This window comes from Malania oleifera, chromosome 12 (assembly GCF_029873635.1).
Source record: "Malania oleifera isolate guangnan ecotype guangnan chromosome 12, ASM2987363v1, whole genome shotgun sequence".
NCBI classification, from domain to species: Eukaryota; Viridiplantae; Streptophyta; class Magnoliopsida; order Santalales; family Ximeniaceae; genus Malania; species Malania oleifera.
In genome coordinates this window covers 84,905,753-84,918,280 of record NC_080428.1, presented here as the reverse complement: position 1 = coordinate 84,918,280, position 12,528 = coordinate 84,905,753, and the positions used below count along the sequence as shown (strand labels likewise).

Below are 12,528 nucleotides of genomic sequence, written 5' to 3'. Positions count from 1 at the left end.
GGGTCCAAATTTGTAGTAAAGACGGATAATGTGGCTGTCACACACTTTTTTGTCACAGCCAAGACTAACCTCAAAGCAAGCTTGCTGGCAAGAGAAACTAGAGGAATTTGATTTTGACTTTGAATACAAGGCCGGGAAGACTCATCAAGTGGCTGATGCTTTAAGTAGGAAAACAGAATTGGAAGCTTTGAAAATCATAAGTCATCTATCGGCTAGCAAGGCCACTTTATCCATGAAGGAACTCATCAAAAAACACTTGAGGATAGACCAACAGGCGCAAACATTGACGAAACTGGTAGAAATTAGAAAAGGGGAACACATGACAATTCTAGATAGAGTATGGATTGTTAATGACGAAAGGAAGGCAATTGCATGTGCCCAAAGCTGGAAATTTGAGGAAGACATTGTTAAAAGAAAGCCACGACACGTTGTGGGCTGGATGCCCGGGATGGTGACAAACTCAGGCATTGATCACACAGGGGTACTATTGGCCGAATATGGAAAATGATGTGGTAAGTTATACAAAACCATGTTTGATTTGTCAACAAGATAAAGCAGAAATAAAGAAGACCCTACGATTGTTGGAGCCACTGTCAGTACCAACAAGACCATGGGAAAGTGTCTATTTAGATTTCATTTCCTCCTTGCCAAAAGTAAACGACCATGACACGATCTTGCTGGTAATCGATCGATTTTCAAAGTATGCAACTTTTGTACCTGTTTCAAAGTCATGCTAAACAGAAAAGATAACTTAATTATTCTTTAAGCACGTAGTGAAGTAGTGGGGAATTCCAGAGAGCCTAATCAGTGATAGAGATGTCTGATTCACTGGTGGATTTGGAGGAGAACTCTTTCGCTTGATGGGATCAAGCCTTAATCTTTCCACAAGCTACCACCCTCAAACAGATGGTCAAATAGAGCGCTTCAATGGAGTGTAGGAAGAATATTTACGACACTTTGTGAACTCCAATCAAAAAAATTGAGTTTCACTGTTGGATACAGCACAATTTTGCTTTAATTCTATGAAATCTTCTGCAACTAACAAGAGTCCTTTTGAGATAGTGACAGGTCAACAACCGACTCTCCCACACACTCTTGAGACATACCAATTCACAAAGAACTGGTTACAAAACATTGAAGTCACTCAAGCTCTATTGGAAAAAGCTTCAAAGCGAATGAAGAAATGGGTGGACAATGGGCGACAACTTCAACAATTTGAAGCCAGAGACCGAGTCCTTGTAAAAGAGCCACCAGAAACATTTCAATTTCTTCATGGAATAGATAAAAGACTTTTTCGATGATATGAAGGCCCAATCAAGGAGATAGAAAAAGTTAGACATGCATCATATCAACTTGAGCAACCAAAGTGGATAAAGAGCTATAGACGACAGTCCATCCAGTGTTTCATGTCAGCAACTTACCATTCCATATTAATGAAGAAGATCCACACTGAAAGAAGTCAAGGAGATCAACTATTCCAAGAATGAAGACAGTAAATAGAAACGTCTAGGTAGGGTTGGCAAAACAGGTTCACGGGCTGGGTCCAGACAAGTCGTAAATGAACCGGGTCATAAACAAGTCAAATGTTAAACGGATCACACACATGCCAACCCTAACCCATCCGTTCAATAAATGGGTGGGTCACAGGATACCCATTTAAAAAATATAATTTACTCTTTTTAAAATTTTAACTCGTATCCCAAGTGCCCTAATTAATGCAACAGCATGCCACGCAAAAGATTCAAAACTTCCTGAGATCCAAGACAACGACACCAGAACCCGAAGATCAAAGACTTCTTACAGCAAATCGACGAGGACGTCGATAAAACAAGTGGGGGAGGATGTTAGGGGGTGGCAATATAATGGGATAAATTAGTGGGAGAGATTGCTTTACATGTATTCTCCAGGGATTTATAATGCATATATGATTATTTGTGCCAATGATTGTATGATTGTTCTCTTGAAGGGAATAACACAAGTAGTCCTTTTTCATCATTGTGTTGGTGCCTAGGACAGGGTTGTACCTCATTGTTTATGAATATCATTTGCACATGAATGTCTTGCCTATATGTTTTATTGTAATTTGTATTGATGCCTTTCTAGTCTCTCATGGTTATCAATACTTATCTAGTGCTCGTGCCTTCAGGTTTTGAACGTGTAATTATCAATTGACTCAGTTGGGGGAGAGCGCTCAACGCGTGTTGCGCAGCCTTGGATTGAGTCTCATTCGGGGATCCATGACACAATGCAACACAAGACTATAACAACGATATCCCTTTTAAGTATATGAGCAGCCTAGAAATACACATTTTATAGCACGAGGATCCAACTTTATCTACCCCAAGAGTTAGTAAATGAACAAAGGACGCACATCCAAATACATGCTGAGGAAGAGAAAATAAAAGTGAATTAGGAAAGAGAATGGAGTACGGAATTTTACCACTAAGAACAGAGGATGGCATTCTATTTGTTCAGATTACAAGCAATAAGTAGTAAGTACAGCATCACTCCAAAACACTTTAGGTACATGCATTTGACAAAGTAAGGGCTTGCAATCCATTTATTGACTCGAGAAGTGAAAGAAGCACGATGGTGCTGTCCCAACTAACAAGACTCACAATTGACACTATACACAAAACTCAAACTAGGAACAAGACATTTTAACTTTTCCAATTAAGGATGACCCAGGCGACAATGAATTTGAAAAGGTGTGGCAGCAGCAATGCAGGCAGTAGAAGAAGATAGCGGCTTAAAGTGAGAGTATTCACCAACTTCACACCCTCCTCCAATCGTCTTCCTTGTCTTCAAATCCTAAATAACCATAGAATCATGGAAGGATGTCACTGAACAATTCATGGATTTAATAATTTTGCTAACGGATATAAGATTGAAAGGAAATTCGAGAATATATAAAAGAGAAGGAAAAGAAATAGAAGAAGTGAGACTTATAGTCCCAATTCCCTTGATTGCAGTAGTGGATAAAAAGTTAAGTATACCTATGATATGATCAATGGCAGTGGAGTCTATGACCCAAGGACTAGGATGAGAAGTGCTGGATGACAAGCATACAGTGTGATTACGCATTTGGGCAAGAGATGCAATCGGAAGTGAAGCTTGTTGTGACGCTTGATACTGCTAGAATTTCGAATACTCTTCCTCTGACATGGATACCATACGTTGCCCACCACTTGGCTCCAAAGGGGAGGAATCGATGGAGGTTGCATTGGCTGCCCCCGAAGGTGTGAAGTCAATGGTGGCTGCATTGGCAACACATGAAGGTCTGCCGTGAAGATCCCAACACTGCTCAATAATATAATTACTCAGCCATGATGAGTGCACTTGCGAGGAGTACCTCTACCTCGTCCATCTCTACCACTACGACCACTCAAACCACCGCAATAACTTTTGCGGTTGTTTGGTAGAGAACTAGAATCACCCAGTGTAGCAAAGGTCATCCTCGCAAGCCAGATGCAACAACAAGAGAATGCGTGCTAAAGGAAGCGTGAAGGCAAATGATGGCAGCTCAGCAAGACTGGGTATTTGGGACTGAACTGCCTCAAACTCAGGTCTCAAGCCTGCTAGAGCACGAAGAACTGTCTTCTGCTCCCTCTGCTTATGCATCTCACAAACGTCAGCAGTTATGGGTTGCACGATGTTAAGCTCCTCATGGATATGCTTCATCTCTCCAAACTAATCTACGATACTCTTTATCTCCTTGTTGTAACTAAAAGTACTCCTAGGATAAATCATACATACATGTAATGGTATTGGGGTATAGAAGTTTGACATAATCTCAAATCTCCTTGCACGTATCTAGATACATACACATCCATGCAATGTGTGGCTCCATCCAATTCCATAAAAGGGAAACAATCAAGGCATCTTCTTGAACCCACACGTCTTTTCTCTTCTCATCAAAAGGAATAGATTGGAGCAAGTGGTCAGATTTCCCTAATCCTACTAAATAAATACAAAAGCCTTAGACCATTGAACATTTTTTTTTCCATCCAACTTTTGACCTGTTATTTGTGGCAGCGATGAAGGAAACAAATATTTGAGATTCACAGATTCCATCCCAACACTCACAAATCAGCAACCACACCCAAAAAAAAATAAAAAATCAAAACTAATCAGGACAATCACAAACAATGTAAAGCACCGGCACAACCACGAACAAGGTGAACAACTCACCGAAGGATATAGCACTTCCACAGCCTCACAACTGAACATATGAATGCTAAAACGACTCCAAAAAACTCACAAAGAAGCCTTCACAAACCTTGAACAAAAATTAACCGAATGTCGTGACTGCATAGTCGAAAAAGGTTGAATTTTCTAGCAACAAACCAGCCTAACAACTTGATAATATAGCTTGGTGAAGGAATCAAAGCATGGCAAGAGGAAAAAAAAAAAAAAAGTGGTCGGAACTTCACTTATGTGCCGGCACGTGGGGTCGGCCCTACCAATATTTGGCTAGCGCATGGGGGTCCTCTAGCAATGGGGTTTTGTGGGGTGAGTCGTTGGGGTGGTTTGTTTATGGGTGTATGGTTGATTTTATGAAGGATGGAGGTGGATATGGGAAGGACAGCCGCGAGAATGGTGTTTTCTAGCGACGGCTAAGGGGAATAGTATTTAGGTTGGATCACGCTATAATGCCATGTTAAGATTTGATTAAAATGAATGACCTAACTTGAAGATAGATCTCTCCCTCTATTTATAATACAAATTAAATACATTTTAATAACAATAATACCCTTATTAACTCTCACCAATTAACATATTAACACACTCAGTAATAATAATAATAATAATAGAACGCATAAATAACCTCTAACAATAGGCATGTCTTTCTTCCATATCTCTAATTTTTGTCCTTACCTAGGATTCTAGCTTGCCAGGAAATTGGGGAATGTTATGAGAGATTTTCATTGGTGGAGTGTACATGAGAAAGAGGGATCATTGAGTTGGGAGACCATTTGTATATCTAAAGAAGAGACAAGCAAATACAACAATAATAACAAGCCTTAAGTCCCACTAGGTGATGTCGGCTACATGAACCCCCTTTTTTTCCAATTCACCCAATTGAAGGCATTTTCCTCCCCTAGCTTAAGAGCAATTAAGTCCTCCCTCACTATATAATTCCAAGTTATTTTAGGTCAACCCCTATCCTTTTTAATACTAGAAACAATAACCCAACCCACTCCACCTCACAAGTGTATTGCTTGGCCTGCATTTCAAATGCCCAAACCATCTAAGTTATCCCATCTTTATCTTATCTTCTACCAGTACTATGCTTATCTTATTGTGAATATATTCGTTCCTTAATTTATCTTTCATTTTATACCACTAATCCACCTTAACATTCGCATTTCAGTAACTTATACTTTTTGGATATGTTACTCAGCTGTCCAACATTCTGATCAATAGAGCATGGTGTCTAATAGTCATCATCCTATAGAACTTTCCTTTTAATTTTAAGGGTATTCTACAATCACATACTAGGCCCAAAGCATTCCTTCAATTTACACAACCCGTTTTAACTCTATATTACATCTTATTCAATTTCCCTTTCCGCTTGCATAATAGATCCAAGGTATTGAAATCTACAAGTTCAATTAATTTCTTCATTCTCAAGTTTAATCTTATCTCCAATATTTCTCCTTACATTACTGAAATAAAATTTCATATATTCTATCTTATTTCTACTTATCCTGAAACCTTTAGACTCTAAAACTGCTCTCCATAGTTCTAATTTAGATTCTTCTCCACTCCTATTTTCATCAATCAAGATAATATTATCTCTAAACAACATACACCAAGGGATCTTGTTTTGGATATTCCTAGTGAGTTCATCAATCACTAAAGCGAAAAAGATAAAAGGCTTAAACTAGAACCTTGATCTACACCTATTCTGATTGGACGTTCCCTAGACTTTCCTCCTATAGTCCTAACACTAGTCATTACTTTATCATGCATATCCATAATGACCTCTATATATCTATTGTATACTCCCTTCTTTTCTAAAACCCACCAGAGAACTTCCCTACGTACTCTCTCAATAGCTTTCTCTAGGTCAATAGAAACTATATGCAAGTCCCTCTTTTTTTCCCTAAACTTTTCCATTTTTCTTAAAAGATAAATAGCTTATGTTGTTGATCTCCCAAGTCCTAGGGATAAAACCAAATTGATTCTTTGAAACCCTCATTTCTAGTATTATTCTTATTTATATACCCTTTCCCATGATTTTATCATATGACTCATAAGCTTAATTCCATAATAGTTATAACAATTTTGAATATTATCTTTTGCTTTTGTATATATATATATATTAATGTGTTTTTCCTCTATTCCTCCGACATTTTCTTAGTTTTTATAATATTGTTGAATAGATTAATTAACATATACTTCCATTATCCCCTAAAAATTCCTAAACTTCGATTGGGATGTTGTCCAATCCTATAGATTTCCCACTTCTCATCTCTTTTTAAAGCCATCTTAACTTCATTGACTCTAATTTTGCAAATAAATCTCATATTTTTAGTCTTTTCATCATTTTTCACTTCAAAGCTCAAGCTTTCAATTTGGTTTCCATTAAACAGCTTATTAAAGTATCTCCGCCACCTCTCTTTTATGTCCTCTTCTTTACCAAGGCATTGCCATTCTCTTCCATTATACATTTTACATTATCTAAATCTTTGCCTAGCTCAAGCAAATAGTCATGGATATTTCACTTGGACCTTAATTTCCTTCTGCATCATGTCATTAGAAACAAATTCGAATTGCAAGAGGATGGGTGAGAATCAGTAGCAAAGTTAGCAATGAGAATCCTTTGAAGCACCTACATGGCCATCAATCCAAATAATTGTATGTTGTGCCAAGAGTCCAATACAACTAATGCACGTCTCTTTCTTCAATGTCAAGTGGTGAGCCAACTTTGAGAAGTTTTTTCCTCTTGTTTTGGTGAAGCACGGGCGGCTCCTCAAAATATGAACAATTTCTTTCTAGTGAGATTTTGAGGCTTTGGGAAAAGTAGAAAAGAAAGGCCTTTATGGTAATTTCTTGCTCCCTTTTGGGAACATTCATTTGTCAGATTTTCTTGGAGGGATTTCACTGTCTACTCTTGAAAAGGACTAGAAAGCATCATTTGTGTAGTTAGTTGTTTCTTGGAAGATGTCTTGTTCTCCATTCATTGTACTTGGGCGAAGTTTTATTTTTAATGGAGTTCTTTTTGTTATTATTATTACTTCATATATAAGCTATAGAAAGAAGATTAAACTTGATAATTGAGAGATTAATAGCATTAATAGATTTGGATATCTTAGATCTATTATGCAAGATGAAGGAGAAATTAAAGAAGATGTAGTACATAGAATTAAAACAGGCTGGGCAAAATGAAGGAGTGCGTCAGGTGTGTTGTGTGATCGTAGAATACCCTCAAAATTAAAAGGAAAGTTTTATGAGACGACTATAAGGCCAGCTATGCTTTATGATTCAAAATGTTGTGCAACTAAGAAACAACATGTACAAAAAATAAAGGTTGTTGAGATGCGAATGTCGAGGTGGATGAATGGTAAGATAAAGTAAGAAATGAACATATACGTAATAATTTCAACATAGCACCGATTGAAAACAAGATAAGAGAGGGGCGGTTTAAATGGTCTGGGCATTTGAAACGCAAGCCTAGTAGAGCACCTGTAAGGATAAGTGAGTTAGTTATTGTCTTAGGCATGAAAAGGGGTAGGGATAGGCCTAAAATAACTTGGAATGAGGTAGTGAAGAAGGATTTAATAGTCCTTAATCTAATAGACTAAATGCTCTTAATCAGGTGAATTGGTGAAAAAGGATTCATGTAGCCGACCCCACCTAACAAGACTTAAGGCTTGTTGTTGTCATTGTTGTGAACATATATGATTCATGTAGCCGACCCCACCTAATACGACTTAAGGCTCGTTATTGTCGTTGTTGTGTGTGTGTGTGTGTGTCTATATATATAAGTATATGTAATGGGTCAATCTTGCATCCATTTTTGGGAGGATTTGTTTATAGGTAATATTTCATTTTCCATATCTTCCCCTCATCTTAATGATTTTTCATTGTTACTGATGCTCGTATGACTTCTTTCATGGTGATAGAACTTATATATATATATATATAAGTATATGTAATGGGTCAATCTTGCATCCATTTTTGAGAGGATTTGTTTATAGGTAATATTTCATTTTCCATATCTTTCCCTCATCTTTATGATTTTTCATTGTTACTGATGCTCATATGACTTCTTTCATGGTGATAGAAAGGAATTTTATTCTGAGAAATTTTCAATTTCGAACGAATCCTCATGATTAAGAGGTTGTTCATCTTTGTTTTTGCTTAGTTTGTTAGATATTTTTGGCCTTCCTTCTAAGAGAATTTTTAGTGTATGACCATCGTTCATGGTGTTTTTTTCTTGCAAATCTTTTATATCTCATTTAACTCATTTCCCTAATTAATTCCTTCTTGCTAATTGTATTAGAAGAGCCAAAATTCCTTCTAGGGTCAAGGCGTTCATTTTGTTGGCAACACTTAAAAGAGTTAACCCATATTTCCTTCTTGCTAATTGTATTAGAAGAGCCAAAATTCCTTCTAGTGTCAAGGCGTTCATTTTGTTGGCAACACTTAAAAGAGTTAACCCATATAATCTGTTGCAAAGTAGAAGGCCCTGTAAAGTTTGATCCCCAAATGTGTGTGTTATGTGTTTTGATAGTGCCAAGACTCATTTTCATATTTTTGTTAGCATCAGTCAACAACTTGTTTTGCTTGAAGAAAATTAGCTGTGCCAAAATTAAAAGTTCTTAAAGGAAAACAGATTGTGTCATTATGCATTCTTTCTTGTGATTTGAGACATTTGGTTAGAATGCTCATCTTTTCAACACACTCTTTGTCTCTCTTGCTCCGTTGAGATAGTAATCAGCTTATAAATTCTTTTTGGCTTTCTCGTCTGGGTGTTTTAAGTGAATTCGTTTTCTAATTCTAAAGGGATTTGATGGCTTTGCTGACCCAATAATTTTCATTTCTTTTTGTCTTTCTTTTGTCTGCATTTTCTTTTTTTCTCGTTTTAGGAGGATACATTATTCCCCACTTTGTAGATCTCCTCTGACTTGAAAAAATTTATCTTTTTCAATCACAGAACATTAATTTTTTTTTTTTAAATCGTCAAAGAAGAGACAGGAAATTTTCTTGAGCTGAATGATCACTTATTTCGAACTTTGATATGGCATTGGATCGAGGCACAGAAATAAGTCCAGTATGCTAGAAGGATCGCCAATGGCTCTTTTATCTAAAGTTTTGAGATTTCTATTTCTAGTCAAAAATTAACTTAAACAACCATGAAGCTTATAATTAGTAGTAGAGTTATTGCAATCAATAACTCAGCTACATAATCTAACATCAGTTACTCAATCCAATAGCTCCAAGTGAACTCAGCTTGCGTAGCGTAGGTGAACTAAAATTGAACACATAAGACGAACAAACCAGCCCGAAATTCAACGAACATTTGACAGACATACTCAAAATTAGCAATAGTCCTCCAGAGACCACTGCATAGCGATGTGAGCATTACGTGAACTAAGACAACAGCTGCTACCAGCATAAAGGGAGAGAGAGAGAGAGTTGTTGATCGAAACCTCGTTGACTTCTTCATTTGGCGGGGGCAGAGGATACAACTGCTTGATCTTGGAAACGTCGACTGCGAGCTCGACGGCGCACTGAGGACAAGCGAAGCGTGCGAGGCCATGGGGAACATTGAGGATGGCTTTGCAGTGGGCGCAGGGGAGCTGGATCTTGGTAGGGTCGATCCCGTGCGCCGGGACGTGCGGGTGGCCCAGTGCCCTAGTCGCCAGCTCCGGCGGCAGCATCTGAGGCAATTGGCAGGTAGGGCAGACGAACTCGGTCAGGCCAGGCCCTACCGTCAAGATCATGCGGCAGCCCGCGCAACGAACCTGGCATCCAGCGGCGCTGGGCAAGGGAAGCGCGGGCGGAGCCGGCAACGGCGGTGGCACCGAGGGCTGCCCCATCGTCACTCCTGAAGAAATCACTCACTGGAATCCTAACGGGAGTATGACGTGAGAGATGGAGGGGAGAAATGGGTTCGAGCGCGAAAGATTTCTCGGGTGGAATTTTGGTGGGTAATGCTTCTGAATTTGGTGCTAAAAAGACGCCCTGTTTCGCCAGACGTGGGCAGGGGAAGTGAGAATGCGTGAACCAATTCATCCACTCTGGGGCCTAGGCTGCCCAGCGAAGACTGCCTCCTGCCCAGTTCCCGCTGCCGCGTGAAGGGCGCGTGCAATTGGCGCGTGTTGTGGGAGTGGAACACGACGCTTCGGCCGTAGCTCCAGTAAGCCTTGAGGGCCTGAGAAGCTTGGACGGTTGGATATAACTACTGTGTCCAAATAGAACCGGGCCGGGCTGAGTCCAACCGAATACGAGCCGGCCCAAACTCGCAACCCGTGCTTGTTCCACCATTGTTCCCAAATTTGCTAAGATAGAGACTTGGCGGAACATATACAAATTTACTCATTCGGCGGCCTTCAATCAATTTAAACTTCAAAGGAGTCAAATATAATTTAAAATTTTTTATTAGTAATTAAACAGATCGGGTAGATATCAAGTTTTGTTGGATGAATATCCATCAAGTAATTAATAACTAAATACTTAAATCTAAAATACTTTTATATATTTATATTTATTAGGAAATAGTCCACCTAGCATAAGTTTCTTTGGCCAATATTCAATAATTCAACTCCACACTCTCAATTCTCGCTCAATTTTAATGTCCCACACCCCATCAAACTAAAATTCTAATGTCCAATTGTTATGATCAAAACAAAAGCATAAATTTATGATATAAAAAATATAAACAAATATAAATTTGTGATTGATATTTTAATATTTAACAATTTATCTTAGTTACTAAATAATATAGGTTTCTACTTTTCCGATTGGTTATTACATGTTTAAAAATTTATCTTTCACTTATTATACTACAAAATAAATTATTTATTAATATATATATATATATATTCTTGAAATGAGAATGAAAATTTAAATTATCTAATATGAACCCTTATAAATTCACCACTTAAATAAGTTAGATATGGTTAAAATAATTTCATTCAATAATCAACAAGAATTGTGCAACTTGCCCGCTTAATTAGGTCAACTCCAAAGGCATTAAAATTTTAAAAATGTTGGATAAATTAAATTTAAAGTTACATTTTGATGAACAATTTTATTTAAAATTTAAAAATATAAAATAAAATATTTTTACTAATTTTTTAAATGCCATTAAAAATAAAAATTCATTATAATATAGTTAAATTAAGAAAAATAAATGTTAATAATAGTATTATATGTTTTTCCTTTTTTTCTTAATAATTGATAATTTTTGTATTTTTAAATATTTTTTAAATTCTAAACGCGGCCTTGGAGTATTATTATAAGAAATATTTTTCTCTTAATATATATATATATATATATATATATATATGTATACTGCATTAAAATGTGATGGTTACAATTAATTTGCAGGTGTGTAATCATTTTAACAATCTTTTTCTGATTGTATTTAACTTTGCAACTCTTTTGGCTTTAGTTAAATTATATAGCAACTAGGTGCAGTGGTAGCATGTTAAACAACGTGTTCCTAGTCTTACTACTCACAAAATTTGTGAGGACAATCAATGAATGCATCTTTCTATATAATATATTAAAACTTTTAATTAGGTAGTTGTAGAAGACTGTCAACCCAATGTTTATGGTGCAACAATGAAGTTGGCTTTGTTTTTTTCATACACTCTTGTATAATTTTAATTCCATTTTAGTTTTAACTTATCCCATTAGAGTCATAATAATAATTATATTTAATAGAACTCAAGTGGATGATAGTGTTATGTAGTCTCTCTCCCTCTTTATTTATTTATCTTTTTTCTTCAATTACATCTCGTATCAAAATTCTTTTACACATATTTTATACATTCAACTAGCTCAAATTGTTGAGAAGGTCAATGATATATGGTGTATGCATTGACAAAATATTCAATCATTAATTGACAAATATATTGTATTAATTGTATATTTATTTAGTTGTTTTTTATACTTAAACTACCTATAATAGATTAGCATAATTGTAGAAAATCTCTTGTATAAAACTACGTATTTCAATTCAATAAAATTATTCAAAGGCAAATATTATTTTCCAGCTTTTACATAGCATCAAAGCGAGAACAATACCCTCACTCTCTACCCTCTTTCTTTTTACCTTCCTTTTATCGTCTTTTCCTATTATCATGGTAGACAAGCAAGATAGGTTTGATGATGTGAATTTATATTTTATTGACCATTCCAATCATCCAAAAATGGTACTTGTTTCCAAACCTCTCAATGGGGATAATTATTCGACATGGTGTACAACCATGACAATTTCTTTAAATGTCAAATCTAAATTAGGTTTCATAGACGGGACCACCACAATGTCGTCTACCACAGCCAAAC

The 12,528-nt window shown here is 36.7% G+C and overlaps 1 protein-coding gene across 1 annotated transcript in view; it reads right to left on the bottom strand.

Moving 5' to 3' along the window:
- The window catches only part of LOC131144792 (protein FORGETTER 1), a 100,395-nt gene extending 90,043 nt beyond the window's left edge, over positions 1–10,352 (bottom strand). Inside the window, exon 1 of the mRNA XM_058093654.1 lies at positions 9,663–10,352. Coding sequence (XP_057949637.1) covers positions 9,663–10,052 — 390 coding nt within the window. The 5' untranslated portion in view covers positions 10,053–10,352. The remainder of the gene's footprint in view (positions 1–9,662) is intronic.
- Positions 10,353–12,528: the final 2,176 nt, after the last annotated feature.